This window comes from Chelon labrosus, assembly GCF_963514085.1.
Source record: "Chelon labrosus genome assembly, chromosome: 24".
NCBI lineage: Eukaryota > Metazoa > Chordata > Actinopteri > Mugiliformes > Mugilidae > Chelon > Chelon labrosus.
In genome coordinates, this window is record NC_140357.1 from 12,033,645 (window position 1) to 12,057,805 (window position 24,161).

A 24,161-nucleotide genomic window follows, 5' to 3' on the forward strand; every position below is an offset into this window, starting at 1 on the left:
AAAGACAATTAAATTCTGTGTTTGTTGTTAATCCTGCTCTAAAACCAATCAGAAAGTTTATTTGTGTTACAATCTGACTTACTGTCAATTTACTATTGTGTCATTTTAGTCTTATTTGTTGAGTCTGTGTCTCGTTTTGTCTGACATTAACAAGCATGAAATATTAATTTCCAATCAGTAGAAATGTTGATATTGTAACATGAATATTTAAACATGACATTTAATCTCCTAGCGCTGCGTAAAGCTACAAGAGTGAAAGTGTCCTCTTTCAGAATAAGTCTAAATCCTGCAGCACCAGCAGGTTTGTGTGTGTAATGTTATTAACAAAAGGCTGTGAAGTAGAGAAAGTCAGAGGTCACATGGAGTGGTTGCAGCACTAAAACACGAAAAGATTTATTTAAGGTCTTACAGATACAAAATAGCTTTTATTTTTTATCATAGAATAGCATTTCTGTTTAGATATTTTTTTTTTAATTTCATTTTCTGTCTTGCATGAGGTAAACGACAATATATCAAGAGGCAAAATGATGTGAATGGCACACAAAGAGAAGGACGTACAGGCTTTAGCCACGTGAGGAAAGGAGGAGGATGCAGCAGGATGTAGAAATTCATCGTCAGCCTTCTGATGCTTCAAAATATGTTCTACCTTCCTCACAGAGCCCAAAACACAGTGACCCACGGTGAGCAGCACAAATTCAACAAACGTCAACCACAGAGACGAGGAAAAGCTACCAGAATTTCAGGCTGGATTTCCACAGGGAGAAGAAAAGTGATGTTTAAATAGTTTGTGGCGTTAGAGCTTTTCTCCTGGAGGTCCCTGAACGCATCATATCTCTGCCACAAACATTTAAAGAATCACACCTCCCCGTGTAAATCCTGTTTTCATTTCATGTGACATCAAGTTTCAAGGCATCAGCAGAAAGAAGCATGACGTCATTCTTCATCATCGTCACAGAGAGAAATGTGAAGATGAGGAGTGAGGGAGGGAGGCGGGGAGAGTCCGGCAGACGGGAGGCTGGTCTGGGTCGTACTGGTTTCACTGGGGCAGAGCTTTGAGGATGGCGTTCACCTCCTCAGCGACCGCTGTCAGCGCAAACTCAAACTGGTCCTGGAAACAGAATACAAACAATATATTAAGATTATAATTACAAATTAGAATTATTTCATCTTTTTCCAGCTGACTCTGTTTTATAAATCGACGCTGCCATTGAAGATACAGAAACTGCTCCAGACAGTTTGTTGCTGCAGGTTTCTTGACTAAAGAATGAAAACAATGACTGAACTTATGTTAGTTCAGCAGCTTATACGATGGAGCAGCTGTAGATTAGCCATAACATTATGACCTGGATACTAATTAGACCCCATTTTCACCAAGATGTCTGCAGCAGATCCTTTAAGTACTGGAGGCCTCCATCATGTACTAATAGGTAATACTATTATTAAGTTCTTATTTTCCTTCACCTTAGTGCAGACCATCCCAGGCCTCTGGTCTCTGACATGCTCCAGTGTTGCAGCGATGTCGATCTCTTTCACACCTGCAGAAAAACAAACTGATTAAACTCAACCGTGTGACTAACGCCCAGGAGAGAATGTGATTTTACACGCAAATGAATCACCGACGTCACCTTTAGCCATGCGATTCAGAACCATGTCAATCAGGATGTAAGTCCCAGTCCGGCCTGTGCCATCGCTATGGAAACACAGCAAGTTTAATGAACACATCAGAGGCGGAGGAAATGAAAGATTTCGAAGCGTGGCGGGCTTTACCTGCAGTGCACGATGATGGGGCAAGATCGTCCTCGGTAGCACTTGTTCACCTTCCTGAGGAGGAAGACAGAATGACAAAATGCATTTCACAATTACAACGAAACGTAATATAATATAAAACAATTTAAATAAAACCATACAACGTATACAAGCAGTAAGTTTTAGATAGATAGATAGATAGATAGATAGATAGATAGATAGATAGATAGATAGATAGATAGATAAAGGGGGTAAAAGTGATGGACCTCCTGCTGCAGCCACATCAGTCCATGATCATTTTTGTGACTATGCAACTGGACCCAGACTACTAGCTGCAAACCACAAGAATGACACAGACAGATATGTTCAAAATGAAGGGAGGAGGGATAAAGGAATAAAGACTGAAGGATGGATTCTTTATCAGGTACATTGATTCTTTATCAGGTAACATGTGTGAAACGTTTCTATTCTGCAACTATTTACAAAATAATCCAGCTATCCGTGTCGGTTTGACGTTAGAGTAGCAGTACCTGCGGAAGTCCAGCAGAGGGCGTGTGGAGGTGGGGATGCCCTGAGCCGGCCAGCTGAGGAAGTGGAACTGGGTGAGGGTCCGGGTCTCCTGCGTCTGCACGTTCTTCAGGTAGAAACTACGCACCAGGAAGTCGTTACACCAGATGTGCTCTGACACCAAGTTCACCTGGAGGAACACAGCAGAGACAAAATAAAATCACAGCGGCTGTAAGACTTGCCACACACACATAATGAACACACACACACACACACACACGAGCTCCCACCTCATAGATGTGGTAGAGGGACGAGCCTTCATCGGGCCAGTAGCGGTCGCACTGCTTCTCTCCATCCTCCACCAGAGCCGTCATCATCACGATCACAGTGCAGCCGTTCTCCCAGACCATCTACACAGCAACAGAAAGGACAATGAAGTGACAATAAAAGATACAACTAAATGTTCATCACTGCACATCAGGCTCACACTGACCTGCCAGAAGTCAGAGATGGTGTGGGACAGGGGGCCCTGGGTGGCGATGTAGGCCGGCATCCGGGGGTCATGCTCGATCTGCAGGGAGGTGGAGACTTATTGATCTTTGAAGCAGCAGGTGACTGATCAGGATGAGGGAGAGTAGAGGACAGGTGGACTTACTATGGTGCTGGCGTTGATGTAGTCCGACCGCGAAGGGTTGATCTCCGCTTTCAGCTTCACCCTGGAGTGGTCATCTAAGGGACAACGGACAACAGGAGACTTTACAGACAGCATATGCAGAAACAGGTGATCAGAGATAATGACTGTGTGATGGGAGGGAAGCAGTGGCTGGGACTCACAGGGCACAGAGTCGGGGCAGCGGTTCTTCTTGACGTTGGCGTCGCTCTGAGCCACAGAGACGGCGCTGGGCTCGGCCTGGTAGGAACACAGAGCCTCCCACTCCTTCATCAGACGGTCCTTGTTCCTCAGGTGGTCCTCCATGTAAGCCTTCAAAAGTAAACTCATAGTGTTTAAATAAACGTGACAGCTGCTTTCTTCTTCCACTGATAATTTCTGTGTCGGGCACTGACCAGTATCATGTGACCGGTGGAGATATCCATGTTGGCCTGAGCCGGCTCCTCGCACCAGGACGGGGTGCTGCTGTGGGAGCTGGGGCTGGGCTGGGCTCCGTCGCTGAACTGGGACGACACGCTGCTCACCCTCGAGTCGGCACCTCCGCCTCCCGCTGCTCCTCCTGCTCCTCCCCCGACACCGGCACCCCCTCCTCCTCCTCCTCCTCCTCCTCCCCCACTTCCACTTCCACCTCCTCCTCCGCTGGCTCCTCCCACGGCGCCCAGGGCAGCGGCTTCCAGGCGTCCAAAGGCGCCTTTGGAGGCCATGTGCTGGCGACACAGGTCCTGGTGAGCCAGTTGTGCATGCATCGTGGCGTTACACTTCCCTCTTCCATACTGTGTCTCCTTATTAGACTTTCAGTGCTGTTATAACATCTGCCTGTTTCATAACATTTCAGAATATCTCCCCATGCTACTGCTGTGTCTTTGTGTTCTGACCTGGTACTCCTGGTGGCTGAAGCTGCCTCCTTCTGGTCCCAGGCCCAGCTTCTTCGCCGCCAGCCGGTGCGCGTGGTGACGAAGGCAGGCAATGGTCATGGCTGCCACCAGGATGCCGCCGATACAGGCCATGGCCACCAGCGTCGCAAACACCCAGCGGGAGCGGGTCTGGACTCTGGTCACCAGGGGCAAAGACTTCCCATCATTCCTCTGTGACAAGTGGACAAATCCAATCCGTGCTTTTATAAAGGGGCCCCGACAGGGAAGGATAGAACTGGATTCAGTGCATTTTTTTTGTTTTTAGAAAAAGACAATAAAACCTAAAATCTCTCCTAAAATATCTCCAACAGATATTTATTGGAGGAGCTTGTAAAAGTATTTTTTTTTTACAAGCACATCACCCACCTCTCCGACTCCGCTCTGCAGCACCTTCAGGCCCGTCTCAGACTCCAGGAAATTCTTCTCTGCAACTAAAAAAAAAAAGAAAAAACAAGCATTTTTAAAAGCTGCCTCCCTCTGTTACGTCTCTTCATGAACTCCACTTAGTTTGGAAAATAATAAAGACAGAATGAGCTGATTATTGACAGAATACTGCTTCAAGGAAATGCCTCATGCAGAGTTCTGGTGAGGTGAATATTTCAATAAGAGTTTGACCCACAGGACTAAAACAGCCACAGCAACTAAAGCAGACGTACCAGCTTTATTTGCCACGTCTCCGGCCGTCAGGTTCTTGGGGTTGGGTCTGATCTCGAAGGTGATCGCAGGTCCGACCACGCTGCAGACAAGAAAACAGCAGAGTACACCCACAAGGTTTCACTGATTAGTATTTACTTAAACCAAAGATAGTCAGGACAGATTCTATTCTTTAAATAAAATTTAAAAAATCTTCTTTTAGGTCATTTTCTTTCTGTATTTTAGTCTTTTATAAGAACCTGATTTATCTATTCATTTATTTTGGATATTTTATATTATTTTTTTGGTTTTTATTGGTGTGTTCTTTAGTTTTAAAGGTTTAATTATTTAATGAATGCTTAAATAAAAACATACTGCTTCACTAAGGCAGTATGATTTGTGGGATGAATACATTTTTCTTTTTTATTTAATTAAAATTAATTGCAGTTTCTTATAATATTTTTGTTTATTTAGTTTAACTGTAAATCCAAATGAAGAATTCCAGATGAAAATGACTCGATCAGAAGGAGACAGAAGGTGAGCAGGAAGAGGAATAAGAGGAATAAAGCTTCCACATGCAGAGAATCAGTGCACCACGACCACCAGCTCCAGGTTTGGGTGTTTCCGGGTCCCAAACCAGCTCCAGGTGGTTTATATTAACCCCCATGAAATAAAAGTCAGAGATCCAAGGAAGAGAAAGAGAGAGGGAGGGGATCCAGAGGCGCTGGGCGAGCAGGTCGGGGGCTTAGTTTAGTTTGTGAGGGTCCCTGGTCCCTACCTGATGTTGATGAAGGAGCTGGTGGAGAGGCCGATCCTCTCTGACAGCAGCTGCAGCAGTCGAACCCCGTCGTTCAGACTGAGGGGGCTGCAGTGACGAAACACACACACACACACACACACACACACACACACACACACACACACACACACACACACACACGCACAAACACACAGTCATACATGCACACACGTCAACACACAGACACACAAACACAATCATACATGCACACGTCAACAGATACACACAGAGACATCCTTCTTTCCTTCTGTCCTTCGTTCTTTCTTTTCCTCCTTCCTTTCTTTGGTCCTTTCTTTCGTTCTTCTTTCTTTCCATCCTCCATCCTTCAGTCTTTCCTTTGTTTCTTACATTATTTCTTTCTTTCTTTCTTTCTTTCTTTCTTTCTTTCTTTCTTTCTTTCTTTCTTTCCTTCTTTCTTTCTTTTCCTCCTTCCTTTCTTAGGTCCTTTCTTTCTTTCGTTCTTCTTGCTTTCCATCCTTCCTTCCTTACATTATTTCTTTCTTTCTTTCCCTCCTTTCTTTCTTTCTTTATTTCTTTCTATCAATCCATCCTTCAGTCTTTCCTTTGTTTCTTACCTTATTTCATTCTTCCTTTCCTTCCTTTCCTTCATTCCTTTGTTCTTTCCTTCTTTCGTTCTTCCTTCTTTCCTCCTTCCTTCCTTCCTTCCTGTCTTTCTCTCTCTACTGATCTTACATCTCCTCACAGTGAGAATGATAAACTTTACCTTGTGCTGTAGTTTGTCTCTGAGGACGTCCATATGTCTTTAACCACGAACACACTCCAGTCTCACTCAATGTGAACAGGTGATGTGATGTCAACCGGGACAAATAAACCCACTGTACCTCTGGTTGGTGACGATGTAGCCGAACTCCTGCTCCTGGGCCGCCGGCTGCTTCTTCCCCAGTTTGTCCTGGCTGGCTGCCTCAGTGGGAGTCGCCTCCTTCTGGGCTCCTGCTGGTTTCGGGGACTTGACGGTGGAGGGTGGAGCCTCCTGGGTGACTGTTTTATAGGCCATCGAACCCTCTGTGACCTGATGAAGACAAATACAATAATAATATGTTCCCTCCTACAAACAGATGTTATATTGTTTGGTCTAAAGAGAGAAGTCTCACCTTCTTTCCTGTGGCGGCATTCTTCCCATATTTATCTGAATATTAAAGTGGGAACAGTAAAGACACGAGAGGCCAATGTGAATTAAATGAAGGTCGGTTAGTGAAGCAGTAAAGAGACTGATGGGTGGAGGATGGTGGTGCAGTGAAGACAGCGACCTTTGGTTTGTTTGTTGGCGTAGGAGCTCTCCAGCTGCAGCTGCTTCAGAACGGCCGGCAGGTTGTCCTTCTGCTCCGAGGATAAGTCCTTCATGTCGAGGCCGTTGTGATCGAGCAGCAGAGCCAGTCTCTGCCGAGAGTGCTCTAGAAAAAACACGCCACACAGAGTAGATTCACTGAAAGAGCTGCAGGAGAGTTGAAGGAGCAACAAAGGAGGAATAATGGAAGGATTGTCACATGGACCAGTAACAAAGAGACAGAAACATTACTCTAGACACAAAAACTGACCACAGAGAGATTGAAGACAACTTCAAAAACACAAAATCAACAAAGAGAGACAAAATGTACGATAGAGACAAAGACTGACACACAAAGAGGCACCAAATTTATTTAATACAAACCAAAAAAAATACAAAAAAGGAGTCAAATATGAACAGAAACTGACAAAACATAGTATCCTCTCTCACCGTCCAGTCCAGACAGGGCGTCATACTCCTTCTGCGCCTTCTTCTCCGCCTGCTTGCTGAGCTGAGCCACCTGGGAAATGTAGTTCTCGCCGTAGTCCAACGGGAAGTCCAGCTCTGGAAAGAACGAGGAGGAAGATGAGGAAGAAGATGGAGCAGCTACCGGCCCTCTGTGCTGGGAGAGGGACTGCACGGGTGAGGAAAAAGAGGAGGAAGAAGGGGACGTGAGGTAATAGGACACCAGGTCCTGGAGGAGCTGCCGGTCTCGGTCCAGAGGGTTTCCTCGAGTTCTTGAGCGAGGGGAGGAGGGAAGGAGCGGGAAGGCTGGATTATCGTCCAGGGAGTTGAAGGAGCGCTTGTCCTCCTCCTGGTAGCCGTACTGCTGCTGCACCAACAGATACATCACATTAAACCACTCAACTTTCCAGCTGTGTTTCAATCAACGCTTACTTCAGGACTGAATCCTTCTCCTACCTGCTGGTAGTTGTACGGGTCCAGCAGGGGCGTCTGCATGTGCACCGAGGACCGGGAGGGGTCGAGGACCATGTAGTCCACGTACTGCTGCATCATCTCGCCGTCACCTTGCTCCTCAGGGTCGTGAACCCTCTGTGGGTTGCGGCCTAACAGTCTGGAGGACCTGAGAAACAAAACTGTCTGTTCATTTTAAAAGCCAGGTGTGATTTATTTTGAAGGAAGGTGGAACCGGCTTCTTTTTCTTACTGTCTGGGTGAATTCTGGAGTTTAGAGCGGAGGCCGATGGTGGGGACGTGACTCAGCTCTCGGCTGATGATCTCCTGAGTCACGTCGTCCCTCCAGGTCAGACCTGAGGAGCCACACACAGAAAGCTCATTAATACTGCAACACTGCTGGGCAGAATGGGGAGTTCTCTGACTGAAACTCACCCTGAACCATCAGGTCTTTGAGGACTTCCTGCAGTTTGTGCAGGATGGGCACGGACACCTGGTATTGGACGGGCTCCTGGTGAGGAGCCCTGCACTGTCCGAACAAACCATCTGCACAGAAAGAGACAAAGCTGGAGTGAATACACATTACTGTCTGACTGACTGAACAAACGGCAATAAATGCAGTTTGATTTCTGAGTGGGGCGTTCACTGATGCTTTTAACCCTCGGTAAAAATCACGAATGAAAAGAATCATCTGCTACAGGTTGCTTGACACACAGCGTTCAATAAAATATTCAATTGACTCTCTCACCAGCTTCTATAGAGCTGAAAAAATAACACAAACATGCACATGTGGACATGAACGAGAACACACTGTTCACAGATACAACACACGCTCAGATACAAACACATGTACACAAACAGTGTATATGCAGAAAACCTGTAAACACACATACACACACAGTCTCTCACACACACACACACACACACACACACACACACACACACACTCTGGTACACTTGTGTGTATATGTGTGGGCCATGTTGGGTGAGTCATCACCTCCGTCTCCCTCCATCTCTCATCAAACACACACACACATGAGGGAGACACACGGTCGTCAGGCAAGTGATGTCAGTGTTGTCATAGAGACGGCCAGGAGCGAGCTGCGATTGGCCGAGAGCAGATGACGGAGCGAGACCTTGTTTACGTTGCTCCCTCGCTCCTTTTTTCTCTCTTTGTTTCTTTCTCTCTCACTCGATTTACTCTCTACACCCTGTTCATCTCTCTTTTATCTTCCTCTCGTACACTGCTCGTATTCCTCTCTCTACGCTCCGTCCCTTTCTTCCTGTCTCTCTTCATCCCCGCCTCCTTCTGTCCATCTTTCATACACAGACGAGACATGCATCAGTCCAGTGACGAGTAGAAAGTAGTGACGTCTGTATTTAGTTTTAACACCAGGCCACACATGTTTCAACACACACACACACACACACACATGTCCAGGTTTTAAATGAGGACTGGGATGTGCTAAAAAGTGTTATAGATTATAAACAACTTGAACTTGTTTTACTCTCCAGAGGCTGAAAATGACATAAGTTTTAAGAAGAATAGCTCCAGGATTCAGTTTTATCAATGAATATTTCTTTTAAAATAAAGAATTAAATTACTAGAAAATCTAACCTTTCTAAATAAATTGAGAGAATGGAATTCATCTTATTCCTACTCTGGGCTCTCAGTCTATAAAATGAACCATTTTTGAAAATCCACCCAGAAGCACAGACTGTTCCTCTGTCCTCCTGCACTAAACACATCATCAAAAGGTCTCTCATGTTTCCGCCTGTAGAATCAGGGAACAAAATAATCCTAAGCGTGGACACGGGAACACACCGCCTTCAATAATGCAGCCGCCTCTTTTGAGTCGTGTTGGGAGGAAGCAGGAAAACCCACTGAGGGATTATAGATTGCCCCGTTAAAGGCAGGGAGGCCGAGCCGTGACGGCCAACCAGCTCCTGGCTGTGTGACGGACAGGAGATGCACGTCAGAGCTTCTTGAAGCGTGCCGCTGCAGCAGGAGCCTGCTGGGACCGGTCACTGCTGCTGTATTTACTATTCCCATCGTGTTGCATTCAGGGTACCATGCAAATATGAGCTAATAGTCCACATCAGCCTAACAAAGAAGAATATCTGGGAGGGTTTAGCTCCAAATTTTCTCTCAGGAAGAAGTTTATGGAATATGCAGAGCCACCAGGACACTGTGTTCACATGACATGTTCCCTGTGAGGGGAGAGATGTTTAGATGCATCTCTGGAGCAGAAGCCTATAAATAAATACAGGGTGAATATTGATTGATTTTAACATGAATTAAATACGTACGTGACAGGTTTTATTAGCTATTACCCACCAGACAAGAAGATACTAGCTGCACTGGAGTGTAATGAATTCTTTTTATTATCTCATATATTTCTATTTTAATATACTGAGAAGTCTCAACTGCACAAGGGCACTGGACGGACTGCTGTGACATTCATGCTCTCCAGTGGATGAATCCTGCAGATTGATTCCTAGCACCTCACACAGACACTTTCTTCCCACTTTCCTTTTCCATTTAGCAGAAACTGCATCCTCGTGAAACAGCTTAAATGATGATGAGCGTGTTACACACAAGCTGAGAGCTTATGTGGAATAATGAACGTCCTCCGGACCAATCACAGCTGATTACGTTTTATTCGGTGTGGCTGCTGCACTTAATAAAAGCAGTGCGTGCATTGAGGTGCCAGGCTCTTATTTCTGACCCAGACAGAGGAATTTTATGCTTATATATATATATTTTTTTTATTTTACATTTACTTTTTTATAGGAAAAACATGTAAAAACAGTTTGTCGGGCAGCGAAAGAATATATTTTAAATGCATGTGATGTCAAACACTCACCGTCATTGCACAGCTGATCTCTGGTACAGAGTTTCTTCTCAAACAAACAACCTACAGGAAAACAGAAACACTTTTAAAAGAAGCTGCAAACCTTCAAAAAACCTGCACATTTTGAAGTTTGGAACTGCTTTTGCTCCTAAGACAACAGATAAAGCTCTTCTCCCTTTAAGTCTGGTAATATTGATGGGTTTATTCATTTAAAACTTTTTAAAAAACACTTTTCTGTTAATAAATATGGACTGAAGAGAAAATGTACAGGACTCAGACAGATCCATAATTGACTGTGGGAACTCCCCAACGACGCACAGCTACATTCAACATCAGTACTGTGTTGCTAAGCGTCTCCAGATGGAAGTGTGTGCATGTGTGTGTTACAGTTGACCTTTTCCCAGCTTCTAATCTGTTGCGAGGCAGTAAACGGGCCGCAGTCATGCAGCCGCTCGCTCGGTTCTGTTTATGTATGCCTGTTCATTAAGGATTTATATAATCCTGTGTAGACTGTGATAGCTTAAGGAAATACACCTTGTCCTGCACACACAGACTTCTCCTCCTTAATGTGTTCAGCAGAGAAATGCGGTCAGCTGACGTCCACTTTGTTTTGAGTCAAGAGTAAGTTAATAAGAAGAAGCCTTGAGGTAAATCTCAGTTTTCATTTTCTTCCTCCACTCGTGTTTTTCTTCCCCCTGAAATCTATAAAAAGTCAGACTGAGTATCGACCACATGACGACGCAAACAAGCTTCCTCCGCAGAGCTATCAGAGAGGGAATCTCCAGTAAATGAGAAAGCCGAGAGGCGGCTAAACATAGAACGGAGAGATTCTCCATCCGTCCATCCCTCGCTCCCTCCGACCGAACTCCACCTGATGACTAATCTCTGCTCTCTCTCTCTCTCTCTCTCCTCCACCCACACATCATCCGTCCCTCTCTCTTTCTCTCTCTCTCTCTCTCTCTCTCCTTCCTGTATCTCCCACTTCTACAAGATCTCGTCCATCCCTGTCACTCAGGCAACGCTTCTGGTACAAAACATCACCGAGAGAAATTCTGTGTAATTAAGTCTGTAATTAGCAGACTGAGAAAACGTTCACTTAGTTCATAAGAGCGTCTCACTGCAGCTCATTCTTATCTGGATGGACTGGCTGACGTCATGAGGGAGGGATATTTTCATTATTAAATACTCAGTTTTTCCATTAACATTGTCATTGTTGACCAATGACTCAGTTGCTGAAATATCTGAACCATTTTCTTTCAGCTCTTTGTTATTTTAAGTATTAAACAAAATGGCTTTCCTGCTGCACACGTGTAATTTCTGACACACGGCTTTAGAATAAACAACATGTGATGAGGAAAACGCTGCAAAGTGGAGGGATTTCTTTGCTGTTTCAGACAAACAGTCGCTCTGTTAGAGGGAGATCTTGAACCCAAAGAAACACAAGCTCTCTGTACGGATCAATTACACCAGCAAACCACTGAAAATGACTCAATGCCGAGACAACGGGAGGACTTTAACGTTCCTCCGGGGAAATTCTCTTTCTCTCACAAACTTCTTCCTCCAGTTGACGCTAATTAGAGAAAATACATGCTGTGTAACGTCGCCGTCTGGCAGGGTTTCCTCTGAGCTCACATACAGCTCCATTTTGTCTTTGGTGATGGTGTGGGAAAGTGGCATTTGGTTATTTTACAGATGAGAATTAAAACGTGGTTTAAGACATTAAAGAAGAGCAAAATCTCTGATCACACCTGACCTGAACTTTAAATAATGTTTTATGCATTACTTCCTGTTCTGTGACAATATTACATTCATCATGTCATTGTTCACTGAGCATAAAAAAGCAGCTCAGAGTTTGTTCGATCATAAAGTATTCTGTAGTTTCTTTCTGCAGCCTTCATATTAAAAACTATCCTCATAAGTGAAATCTCATCATCATAGTCATCATCATCAGTATCTGCGAGCTCCGCTTTTATCGTCCATTAACTTTCTGCCAGACTGAATTCACTGTTGTTTTCATAATGGTGCTTCTGGCATTTGTGGCCACCGCCGCCGCTGCTGCTGCTGCTGCTGCTGCTGCTGCTGAGAGCTCGTCCTCTGGTCTGCAGGCTGACAGGGGATATTTAAGGTGGAATGAGTCAGCCTGGATGGAGCGGAGTAAAAGCTGCACGGTGCTGATGAGTGGCAGCAGAGGCAGCCCGGTCACAACCCTCCTCAGCTCAGTTAAACTTTTACCTTTCTACCAGCTCACACTAATCACTCTGACTGAGCAGTAATTTAAGGGACAGGTCCAACCATGAATGTCTCCTGCTAACAACTGAATCATATTCCTCCACATACTGCTGGCCTGAAGCAAAGGATTAATCCGCTGTTGAAAATAGTCCCCAACAAACAAGCTGTACGTCCTCAGTAGAAACCAGTGGAGCTAAGTGCCACAGACAGGAAGTCATTACTGTTGATAATAAGAAAGAGACTGAAAATAGGATTTGAAAGGACAAGGACTCTATATTCAAATTACAGAGGATAAAACTAAAACGTTATGTTGATGGTTATTTATTGTTGTTGATAATTCATCCACTCAGGACTGCAGGTCATCATAACTAACTTGATTAATTGTTTTTAAAGCCATGTGAGGGAATTAACTGACTGTTTCTGTCATTCTTACATACATAGATCTGGCATAACATTATGACCACCTAGCTAATATTGTGCAGGTCTCCCTTGTGCCTCCAAAACAGTTATGACTCAGCAGAGGATGGACATGGGCCTTCTGAGGGTGTCCTGTGGTGTCTGGAAACAGAATGTTGTTAGTGGGGGGGCCTTTGAGGGGAGGGGCCTCTGTGGATCATCCCACAGATACTTGATCAGTTTGGGATCTAGTGAATTTGGAGGCCAGGTCAACACCTCGAGTTGTTCCCAAAGCGTTTTTGTGTGTGTGCCTGTGTCAGGCTGCATCCTGCTGGGGATGGCTGCTGCCATCAAGGAGTGTCATTGCTATGGGGTGGGGGTGCCTGGTCTGGTCTTGGTGGGTGCTACATGTCTATGAATGCCAGGTCTGAAAGTTTCCCAGCAGAACACTGAATTGTGACAAGATGGTCAATGTTATTCACTTCTCCTGTCTCTCCGGTCATAATGTTGTGGCTGATCGGTGTATATTCTGCTCAAATGCAATAATTTGATGTTTCTTTTTGTCTTTGTATCTGATTGTAAACTGGAGATTTAAGGTGTTTTGGACTTACATTGGTTTTGATTCTTTACACAGTTTTCTGGCATTTTGTAGACGAAACTATAACATTATTAATCGTAAGAAAATCCTCTGCAGATAAATCAATAAAGGAAATGGTTCAGCTGGAGCCTGGATGGATGTCTGTGAGAAAATCACAGCATAAAACGACCACAAACAATGATTTTCTCTGTGAAAACGCTGCAGGACCAGAAGGATTTCACACGGTCTGCTGTTCGCTGTCCGTGGTGCTGAAACCCTGTGACGAAGAGACAGGAAGCCTTTGTAATTACCGAGAGCAGACGGAGCTGAGAGGTCAGTTATGAGTCATAACTGTGAGTGTGATGAGTTTTAACTCTGTATTCATGTTTCTGCTGGGATTTTATCGGAACCTTAGCTCCAGTGTCTAAACAATGCTCCAGACAATGTTTCACATCTGTTGTTTTTACATATACAAATACATCAATGTACAAACTCTCAGGAGACACTTTTTTGTGTCTCTCTTCAGTTGTTTCTCCTATTTCTAGTTGTTTTGTGTCTGTTTTCAGTGTGTCCACATCTGATCTCTGTCTTGCTGTGGTCCCTTTGTGTCTCTTTGCAGGTCTTTAGTTCCTATTTGTTTTAATATCGTTTCGCCCTTTCATCAGCTCAGATGTCTCACTTCTCATCTTGTGTCTCTGCAGGTCTGTGTAGGAGGAACTATGAATCCAACACAAAGAGAAGTGCAGCTTGGATTTTAAAGAGTAAGTCAAGGCATGAAATGTTTGTGGACATCCTGAAGCCGTACATGTTTGGAGTCTGTTTTGGGCATCTACATGTGACCTGTAGAGAATGTCTAGAAGAAACCCAGGTCTACATGTACTGATGACAAAATTATTTTATATGTAGATCCATCCATGTCTGTGATATTCCTTTAATTAGTTATCTGTGTTCTATTGTTTCAAATACATCTAATTCCTGTTTGTTTATTGCCACATGTGGTTTACAGTTTGTTGTTAAGCTCCATCTTTGTAATAAGGACTATATATTTCCAGCAGGTACACCATCATAGAGCTTTATCGTCACAGTTATGCTCTTATTAATTAATATTTATCTCCATTGGTGTCATAGCCGTGCAGATTAAGACACAGGGCCAGTGTAGGTAATATATATTTCCATTCATATTCACTAAAGATCAAGCTCTCCATCTGTGGCTGCATATCTCAACAGTCTCTCTCTCTCTCACACACTCTCTCCTGCTCCTCTTCGGTCGTGTGTTTGCTGTTTGTCGTTGTAGAGGGAGCAACAAAATGATTCATCCGGGCAGCCAGACACATCCGAGCCAACCCACGGTCAGAGCATTTGCGTCAGTGACGCAATTTTGCACCGGTGTAAACAGCCCGAGCAGGAAACGCAGAAAAACCTTTATATACATGTAGGACGTAGCCTGGCGAACCTGACTGCTGTTGTTTCTGTTCATTAGTTGACACATTTCAGGATGTCACAGGAAAATACAGCTCACTAGTTTCAGCTTTAAAAAAAAAAAGAACGACTGTGATGAACAACAGACTGCGAAGAGATAAAAAAAAAAACTTCTACAAATCCTGCTTTGAATTTCAGAGGAATACTTTCAAAATGTGGTAGAGCAGATATAAAGGGGACAAAGAGAACCATAAAGTGACGTAAGGTCACTCCAAACTCCTACACTTGCAAGTGTAACAGTTACTATAGAAACACTGCTACAGGGACTTCTCAGCAGGGAAGTGGTGATTTACGCGCCGCGCCTCGCAGCCTAGACTCGGGTTCATTAAAAGGGAAGTGCATCCGTCTCCATCTGCGCTCGGACCTAATCCGATCCGCATGCAGTCTTACCGTGTCGGGCGGCCGCGCACAACCGGCAGGAGGCGGTGAGGAGGAGGCACAGAGCTGCCCAGAGCCGCGGAGACCTCATGGTACATCCAACATCCACTGGAGCGAGGAGAGGAGAGCCGCAACTGCTGCTGCTGCTGCACTTCTACCAGCTCTCCATGTCTGAGGAGAGGCTGCTGCTGCTGCTGCTGGAGGACTGATGGAGAGGAAGCGTGTGAGTGAGGGAGAAAGAGAGTGAGAGAGGGAGGAGGGCGGGCTGGAGTATCCTGGCCACAGGGGGGCGCTACGCTGTGGCTGAGAAAATGAAGAAGCTACAAGAATGAAATGATGTTTGTGTTCTCACACGCATCTGACACTTCAGATTAGAGTCATTAAACATTACTGTGTCACAGCTCACCTGACAAACAAACACAGCTGGTGATTCTGAATCACTCCACCTCCGTCTCAAGAATTATTAATGGATATGAAGAATTACAGAAATGATCTCCGTGCGTAAATGCGCGCAGCTCTTCCCTTTGGAGAGTGCGTGTCATTTTACCCATGTAGGCTGGTTATTGATGTAACATTAGAAGATGAATCATCGCTCTCACACTCTGCAGGTTGATTTCACGTTTGCAGAAGATGATTAGTATCAGACAAAAAAAAAAAGAAAAATAAAGATTCTCAGCTCAGACCTAAGGTTATGAATCTTTACGTTTTGTCACAAAGTCAGTAACTTCATACAACAGGCTTCTTGTTCTTAAAACACCCTTTCTTAAATTTAGCTTGTTTCTGTCTCATTATCTGTTTTTAACACAACAGGTGATTCCTCTGGGGATAAGATCAGCTGTTTAGTCTCTACAGCGTTATGGTCGTCGCATGAATTACATTTATTGCAGCGTACTAAATTGTTCACCTTCTAAATTTCTAATTTTAGGAGATTTAAATAAAAGAGATTGTCTGTTTTATCTGACCCTGACAGGATTGTCTATTCCTTCCAAGTGATAAAACTAAAAGCCCAGTAGAGGAGGTATGTCTCACTCTGCATCACGACGTGGCTCAAGCGTCTGTCTCCTTCTGCCAAAAGACTGTCAAGACACTTGGCAGAGCAGCACATCTGGCTCCTCGCTGTGTTTCATTAAAACTGAGGAGGTGAAATGAAATTACTGCAGCCTCTGCTGCAGGAGGAAAGCTTCCACATTTACACAAGGAGGAGGAGGAGAAGGAAAAACAAAAACAAAAACAACGGGCGATAGATTTTATATTATTTATTTAAGAATTTCATAAGAAATGAGTGCATCTTTGCATGTGATTCTCATTGAAATAGTCACAGTATGTTGGGTTTGAGGAAGAAGAGATCATTGTCAGCCACAAATAAGAAATCCCAATCGTCATCAAAACTATTCTGATGCATTACATGTGCAGCTTTATGAGTAATATTGATAATGATGTATGATCCTTTTTTATTTTAACCATCATTTCTTTCCGGCTCTAGTCGACGACCAGCGTGCTCCTCACGGAAGGAAACAACTCAAAGAAACCCTGCAGGGAGAAGCAGACAGGAAGTGGCAGTGTGGTTTAAAACTTATTGATAGCCTTTTTCTTTTAATGAAATAAAACGCTGGTCATTTAGTTTATAAATGACCTTCAGATATCTTTTATTGCTACACTACAGTTACCTTGAAGAGAGTGGTGCTCTGCAAGACACTGGAGGTGCAGCACATCTCCCTGATGGAGTGCATGGAGAGCTGGGGACCTCCAATGTCCACCACGGGGATGCCGAGCCGGGCGGCCAGGATGGGTCCGATGGTGGTTCCACAGGGGCTGTCGTTACGGACCATCACATCCTGCAGAGGGACGACAAGAAGACACAAGGTATGTTCATCTTTCCACAACAAAATAGAAACTACAATTCATGTGACAGACAAAAATTTTGAATTACTGACTAAATACCCACTGACCCCTTTAAAAAAAATGAAACTGTCACTTTATAATTTGGTTGCATAATAAATAATTCATCTATAACCACACACCTGCAGCGGCACGCCGACCTGGCTGGCAACCTCTCTGACGATGGAGGCGGTGACGGCCGTGGTGGCGTAGCGCTGGTTGCTGTTAAACTTGATCACTGGGCCCTGAAAGAAAAGTCACAGTAATAACATTAATACACACAGTATCACATACCACATAATTATTTATACTGCCTTCATCCAGGCAGTGAAAGCACAGACCTTGTGGAAAGCTGGTCGGTGGTTCTCTTCGTGTTTCTCCCTGAGAGGAAAAACCATCAAGAACATTTTAATTTAATAAGACGTAGAATCCCATCAGCTGAACAGCCTCTGAGATTTAATGATATTCAGGAGGAGAAGCGACTGTGTGAGCTGTTCAAAGTGAATCTCATTTTCTTTGTCTTTGATGTACAAATGAAGACCATTTAAAAAACGGTTAATTAGCATCGAAAAGGCTCAACACAAGCCCAGATGATCTGTGTTAAAATGTACTGGCACATTATTCAGTTTATTGCACACATTAATATAAAAAGTCACTCCCATATAAGGAGAATTATCTTTTATTTGTGTTGCTGGTACTGACGGGTAGTTGGGGTGAACGGCGTGCGCCATGTCAGCGCTGATCATGAAGGAGAGCGGCGCCGCCTGCTGGAAGGCGGTGAGGTTGGAGGAGGAGGAGGAGAGGCGGCTGAGGATGAGCTCCGTCAGGTTGGACTGAGCCCCCTGAGCACTCTCTGATCCCACCTACAGGAAACACAGAGACACAGAGAGACTCGGTTTATTTATATTAAACTAATGTTACACTTACAAAGCAAATGATTAACGAATGATTAACCTGTAAATGCATTTATCTGTGGATTAATACAAAGTTTTGACAGGAAAAGGTTCCTGCAGGCAGACTGCAAGATTTTATTTTATATCTCATGAAGTTTAGGGTAAATTTTGGCTCTTTTCACGACTTCAGTCCAAGTGTAAATTCAGGAAACTCAGACATTCACGGACACTTCTCACAGACAAGAATGATCTCCCAAACACTGTCAACACCCACCTCTTCGTTATCGTACAGAGTGATCATGCGGACGTTGGTGTCTTTGGCCAGAGAGTCTCCAGAGCAGGAGTCCATCAGTCCCTGAGTGAGAGCAGAGACGAACGGAGAGAAATGAAACGTTAGGAGAAACTTCCAAATTAAAAAAGACTTTCTTCACAAGGGTCCGAGCGATTAAAAACCTGCTTCTGTTTAGCAAGACATGACAAAAACATTTAAACAAGTCTTTTTGAGGTAGAGGCTGTGACTTGTGATCTTCAACTATTTCAAGTTCATCCAGAGCAGTTTAAAGCTTGTTAAAGAAGTAAAAAAAATGAAAAAAAGAACTAATAGAGTTCTGTTGCATTTATTTGGGAAGTTTTCCAGAATAATTGGGAGGAGAAATGTGACTTTTGGACGTGGTGGGGTTGCATCTGACCTTCATCGCACAGTAGCAGCTGTGCAGGTTGTCCAGGCGAGGAGAATAAATGAACTCCTCGTAGACGCCTCCTAAAGCCTGCAGACAGCAGAGAATAAGAACACAGCTCAGAGAAATACGCAGGATGTCCGGTTATTTTCATTTTCTACAACCGTGGGATCACTGAAGAGTTTAACAGCAGAGATATGACATATTACAAGCGGATATAAAATAAAATAGAGATTCAGCTGCGTTCTTGAGATTACTGCTGCTTCAGGGGGTGAAGAGGGATTTTTATAAGTGACAGAAGGTCAATGTTTTACTCACCGCAGGCTGAGTGTCAGTCAGACACAGCTCAAAGTCCAGCAGAGACTGAGGCTCAACACCAAGCTCTGAACACAGCACCTTGACCAGCGCCGGGTGGTGCTTCTCCGCCTGAGGAGAGAACACGAGCTCTTTCAAACTGGAATTCTTTTTCTCTCTTCATTACACAATCTTTGTTGAACAAGAAAAACAACAAAGATTGTACAAGAAAAACCATTTATCTCAGTGAGGGTTTTACCGTGGTTGCAGCAGAGGAGGCGTCTCCAGAGGACACAGAGCCCGTCTCCAGCTCCTCCTGGACGGCCGTGGCGAGGATGGGCACACTGAGATAGAAACATGGAAAAAAACACACAATCACAAAGTCGGAAAGAAAAAGCTTTTCCTACTTTCCCTGAATCGTGTATCTTAGTATGAGTATTGTCATCAGCTCACATGTTTATCTGAACTTTGAAAGTAAGTCACTCACAGGTGGTTCTCCTTGTTGGGGCCGAAGGAGTCGTTGATGTCCCGCTGCAGGTGGATGGCCAAGTGAGGGATCCTGAGCAGAGGCCTGGGGACGTGAACCAGCCGGTGCACCAGCCGGCTGTCACTCTGCAGGAAGATGATGTTTCCATCACTTTACTAATTTAGGTTCACTTCCTGACTTATCCAGAACATAATTATAGAAAAACAATCCTGGTACCTTGACCATAACGCGGCCGGCAATAGTCAGGTCCCGATCGAACCAGGTGTTCCAGATGCCGCCGCCGTAGCACTCCACCCCCACCTGCAGACAGCCCTGCTTTGTCCTCTTAGACCTCGGCTTTACCTGAAAGCACAAACACTTGTTTTGCATTATGTCGCTGATGCTCCAAGGAAGAAGCAGCGTTTCTATTGGCTTCAAAACGCCAAAAACACCGGAGGGAGAAGATTAAAAGCTCCTCTGCCTGAGTGACTCTTGGCATTGGCGAGGCTTTACTCCGCCTCCTCACATTTCAGCTTATCTAAGCTCGCCTCTGGTGTGGTTGATCTGTGGAGGATTTCACATCAGGAGTTTTCTGACTGTGGGCAGACTCTCACCCTGAGGCATGGGCTGTCTGTGTGGGCTCCGATCATGGAGAAGCCGTTTCCTGGAAGGTAGAGTCCACCAACTGCGAAGGCGATGAGGCTAGAGAAGTTCCTGGTCACAAAGTACTGCAAACAGCAGAGAGAAGGTTTTTTAAAACATCTCTGAAAGACCCAAAATGTTGAGACTCCCCATTTACTCCTTGCAGAGGATGATAACCCCTGCCTCACCTTGCTAGCTGGCTTGATGTCCCACTGATCCGTCTCCTTCAGCTCGACGAATCCGGCCTCCAACAGACGCCGCCTGCATTCTTCAACCACTGCAGGCAGGAGAGCAGAGGACAAATGATGCTGACTCTTTCTGTCCGTGATATTTATTGGGATCTTTTATTGCAGCTGGATTTAGTTCCAACAGCCTGGCAACAAAACAAGCCTATTCCACCTGTCATCGGGCGAGAGGCGGGGTACACCCTGGACAGGTCGCCGGTCTATCGCAGGGCTGAGAGACAGACAACCATTCACGCTCACACTCACACCTAAGGCCAATTTAAAATCACCAATTAACCTAACGAGCATGTCTTTGGACAGTGGGAGGAAGCTGGAGTACCTGGAGGGAACCCACGCAGACACAGGGAGAACATGCAAACTCGGCCCAGTCTGCCCATGGTTTCGAACCCGGAACCTTCTTGCTCGACATAAATAGTTTCAACTCATAATTTTTTTGTCTTATTTTAGCTGTGAAGCTGGGAATTAGATGCATGCAGGTATTTTTCAGTTTTTATACGTCATCATTCATTTTCACTTCCATATTTATTCCTGTATACACATTTTCACCGCTTTTGTGTTCTTTAATTGTTAGATGCACTTTGGGGGAGGCGACCGTTCAAAGGCCATTCGGAAACATTATGAAATATCAGTTCCATCTGCAGGAACTCTATCTTATCTCAAGCTCAAAGTCATCTGTTAAAGCGATCGTCTTCAACTGACACAGCGTTAATGCCGACACATGAAAATCTCTTTGTTCTCTCAACCTGCTGCCTTATCTGTTAACGTAAAATCTAAAATGAAAGAAATAGGAATATATCTGTTCTCTCATAATATGCATCAAAAATAAAAGGACACTCGTTGAATTATCCAATAACCATTATAGTCATTTATTAGATGACTAAACTCTCTTTTAAATACCCACGTATTAATATACTATAACACAGTGAGGATGGCTGAGTATCTTATGTGAATAAGTACTGAGAAGCAAGGACACTTTAAATTCAGAGATTTGTGAATGGAGTTTGGTTTGGGGTTTTCTGCAACACTGAGATTATATACTAAGAGTATAGTTTGGAAAATGCAACGCAATGCTTAACATAGACATGAAACAAAGCGATTAATTTGCACAAATCTGCACGAAGAAGTTTATAATGATTTAAATTACTTTGATTTTCTCTGCACTTTTTCTGCATTTACCGTGATATGGAGAGACTCCTTTGTTGACAAACTGCACGAACTCGTTGGCTGCTGCCCGCACTGCCTCCTTGGAGCTACTCATGATCAAAGACTGCAAAGAAAAAGAGCAAAAAAACCTTGAGAAGGATCAAGTTCAGCAGAAGAAATGAGACAGTAGAGCTAGCAGCGAAAAGCTACCGGCGACTAGTTCCAACTTCGGACACTAATCAAGTTTTAGACAATTTAGCGAGAGAAAGAAAAAGTATAACAGTGAGGTACATAAGACACTTATTACAAAATGAGAACAAGCTATGAAATAGCAAATGCTGAACGATTCCTTAAACACAAAACTTCTTTATATTATCTTGTCCGATAAATGAAGTAAGCTAACCTTTGCTAACAAAGCTGAAGCGGAAAATGAGATCTTTCTGGCTTTTCCTTTTCGCTCCGCTTCCTCTGCCGACACAAAGTCAAAGCAGCTCTCACACAGGGAGCAACCCGTCCATATAACGTAGCGAGAATTATCAGTTTTATGACACTTACCTGCATTAACTGGACTTTTAAACTCGGCAGTAGTCAAACGGGAAGAGCAGCCACAGATTAGCTGACAGAGAGAAGAAGTGTCTGTCTCAAACACAGCGCGTTACAGCGACACCCAGCGGCCAGGAGGTGCATTGCAACGCCTCATTATTTGACCACAGGACAATGATTTTCAGGAAAATAATTCCCTAAATTGTAAATTTTAATCACTATATATTTTTTTTCTATTTATTTTTTAACAATAAAGTGAAAGTAAAGAGAACCAGTAAAAATATTACACCTGGTGATGTACAGTATGTTGTATTCATAGGTGTTGAGTTTGAATCATAAAACCACTAGTATTTTTGTGTATCACAAACCATAAATCCTCTTCTGTGACTGAGGAGATCTTCAGCCCAATGCCTGAAATGTAACTTATTTGGCTCGTTTAAAATGTTAATAATATATCATTTGAAAACGCAGTGCACAGTTGAGGTATTTACGATGAGGTATGTTTAATTAAGGAGAATAATCACGCCAACTCTCCCTCATTTGTTTTATTTTCCTCCTAAAGACCTCTGTGTTTACTTCCCCCCGTGAAGCCATTAATCACTACACCACCACAGGAACCAGCCTTATATAGTCCTAAACACCGAGGGTGGAGGAGGAGGAAGAGGAGGAAGAGGGAGGATGAAGCAGGGTGAGACAGAGAGGAGGAGGAGGAGAGTCAGAAAGCGACAAAGAGATGTTTACCTCAGCTGTCAGCTCACGTCGTCTCTCCTGCTCTTGAGGAAGCCCAGAGGGATGAAAACATGCAGACTCGTATTCAGACTCTATTATTAGATGTGAGAGCAACAGGCTTCGGTGGAAGTGTTGAATAGAGTGTTATCATGTGGGAATCGCTCTTTCTTCTTTCCACTCTGCTTTCTAATTATAATGATTCAATTCCACCCACGCCAAATAACTCACTCACTGGAAATAATCAACTTTTAGCTACAAAGAACTTTACACCTGTGAGTACAATCAGTAAAAACATCAATAAAGACATTAAACTCTTTGCAGTTGGCCACATTTCAACTTATTACAGCAGCACATTTGCAGTGACCAGTGTGCATTTTAAAAAGAGTTTTTATGTTCAATTCTGAATGTCCAGTTCAGACAGATCTACTGTTAGCCTGTAAGTTATAACCTGGACAGGCTGGAAGGATAAAGTGCTGAGCTTACTACCATCGTGGCCGACCTCATTTACATGGTGACATCTATCACAGGGCTAACACAAAGAGGCAAATAACCATTCACGCTCACATGCATGTCTACCACCAATTAACCTGTGGACTGTGAAGAAGCACCTGAGAGAAAACCCACACGAGGACAGGGAGAACATTCAAGCTCTGCACAGAAAGGCCCCATTTGGCCGCTGGGTTTGAACCCAGAACTGTCAGCGTCACATATTTGGAGGTATCTGGTCCGACACTGACAGAAAAGTTGTATTCTAGTTAGTTCTAGAGTCTGACATACATCCTGCACTCGGAGGTGTGTGCAAAACTCAGTCCTGTGAAGTTTTGAGTCTTGAACTTTCACAACAGTCCCTTCCAGTGCGACTATCCTCTACCAGCATCTCTGCAGGCTTCATCTCTGAGCCCAAACGTGTGGGCAGAGCCTATTCAGATCACTGGAGGTGACCAATCAGAGCGGACACAGATCCCTAACTGTTTCTGTGGGAAACATGTAAATATATGAAATCTTACACTATCCATTACCAACTGGGTATATAGTGGAGTGAAGGAAAATAACTCAAATATTTTAGTTAGAGGTCCTAAAACGCAGACATTGGCTAAACAATGAAATTCATTAGTTTTTCTGCTGGTGTTAAAGATTTTTTTGTTTCAGTTCTTTTAACTCAGGCGTCGGCAGTAAGTCTGCTGGCAGACAGAAACCTGTTTATCCATCCACTTTACTGTCAAACATCCTAATGATATCATCATTAGCAGCACGAATTGTTTGTGAATG

General features: G+C 44.1%; 2 protein-coding genes across 3 annotated transcripts; both read right to left on the reverse strand.

The window, feature by feature from the left end:
* Positions 1–1,036: 1,036 nt before the first annotated feature.
* Positions 1,037–15,783, reverse strand: ptprnb (protein tyrosine phosphatase receptor type Nb; the record flags this gene model as incomplete). Its single annotated transcript, XM_084574719.1, has 23 exons — positions 15,395–15,783; positions 10,336–10,386; positions 7,904–8,014; positions 7,722–7,824; positions 7,476–7,638; positions 7,005–7,386; positions 6,538–6,681; positions 6,382–6,416; positions 6,112–6,299; positions 5,249–5,335; positions 4,494–4,573; positions 4,204–4,268; positions 3,799–4,008; positions 3,319–3,645; positions 3,088–3,235; positions 2,909–2,982; positions 2,747–2,824; positions 2,544–2,663; positions 2,277–2,443; positions 1,768–1,821; positions 1,626–1,690; positions 1,462–1,535; positions 1,037–1,108 (listed from the first exon to the last, which is right to left on the reverse strand). The coding sequence occupies exons 1-23, from the start codon at positions 15,471–15,473 to the stop codon at positions 1,037–1,039; spliced, it is 2,877 nt and encodes a 958-aa protein (XP_084430845.1). The 5' UTR covers positions 15,474–15,783.
* Positions 15,784–16,623: 840 nt separating this feature from the next.
* On the reverse strand, positions 16,624–22,320 carry dnpep (aspartyl aminopeptidase). 2 transcript variants are annotated; one of them, XM_084574723.1, is made up of 15 exons: positions 22,176–22,320; positions 21,654–21,744; positions 20,421–20,509; positions 20,205–20,318; positions 19,828–19,953; positions 19,612–19,736; positions 19,384–19,468; positions 19,149–19,256; positions 18,843–18,920; positions 18,428–18,508; positions 17,963–18,123; positions 17,602–17,641; positions 17,404–17,505; positions 17,050–17,217; positions 16,624–16,912 (listed from the first exon to the last, which is right to left on the reverse strand). In XM_084574723.1, exons 1-15 carry the CDS (start codon positions 22,179–22,181, stop codon positions 16,862–16,864), a joined length of 1,425 nt encoding a protein of 474 aa, XP_084430849.1. In that variant the 5' UTR covers positions 22,182–22,320; the 3' UTR covers positions 16,624–16,861. The 2 variants fall into 2 exon arrangements, with proteins under 2 accessions (XP_084430849.1, XP_084430850.1); XM_084574724.1 differs by lacking the exon at positions 22,176–22,320 and adding an exon at positions 22,024–22,068.
* Between the last annotated feature and the right edge of the window lie 1,841 nt (positions 22,321–24,161).

Bases quoted from the DNA above. Each gene is read 5' to 3' on its own strand.
- dnpep (XM_084574723.1), bottom strand. The intron at 19,737-19,827 runs GTACCAGGATTG...ATCTTCCTGCAG, and splicing joins CCGGCCGCGTTATGGTCAAG to AGTGACAGCCGGCTGGTGCA. The intron at 19,469-19,611 runs GTGAGTGACTTA...TTTCTATCTCAG, and splicing joins CCCAACAAGGAGAACCACCT to TGTGCCCATCCTCGCCACGG.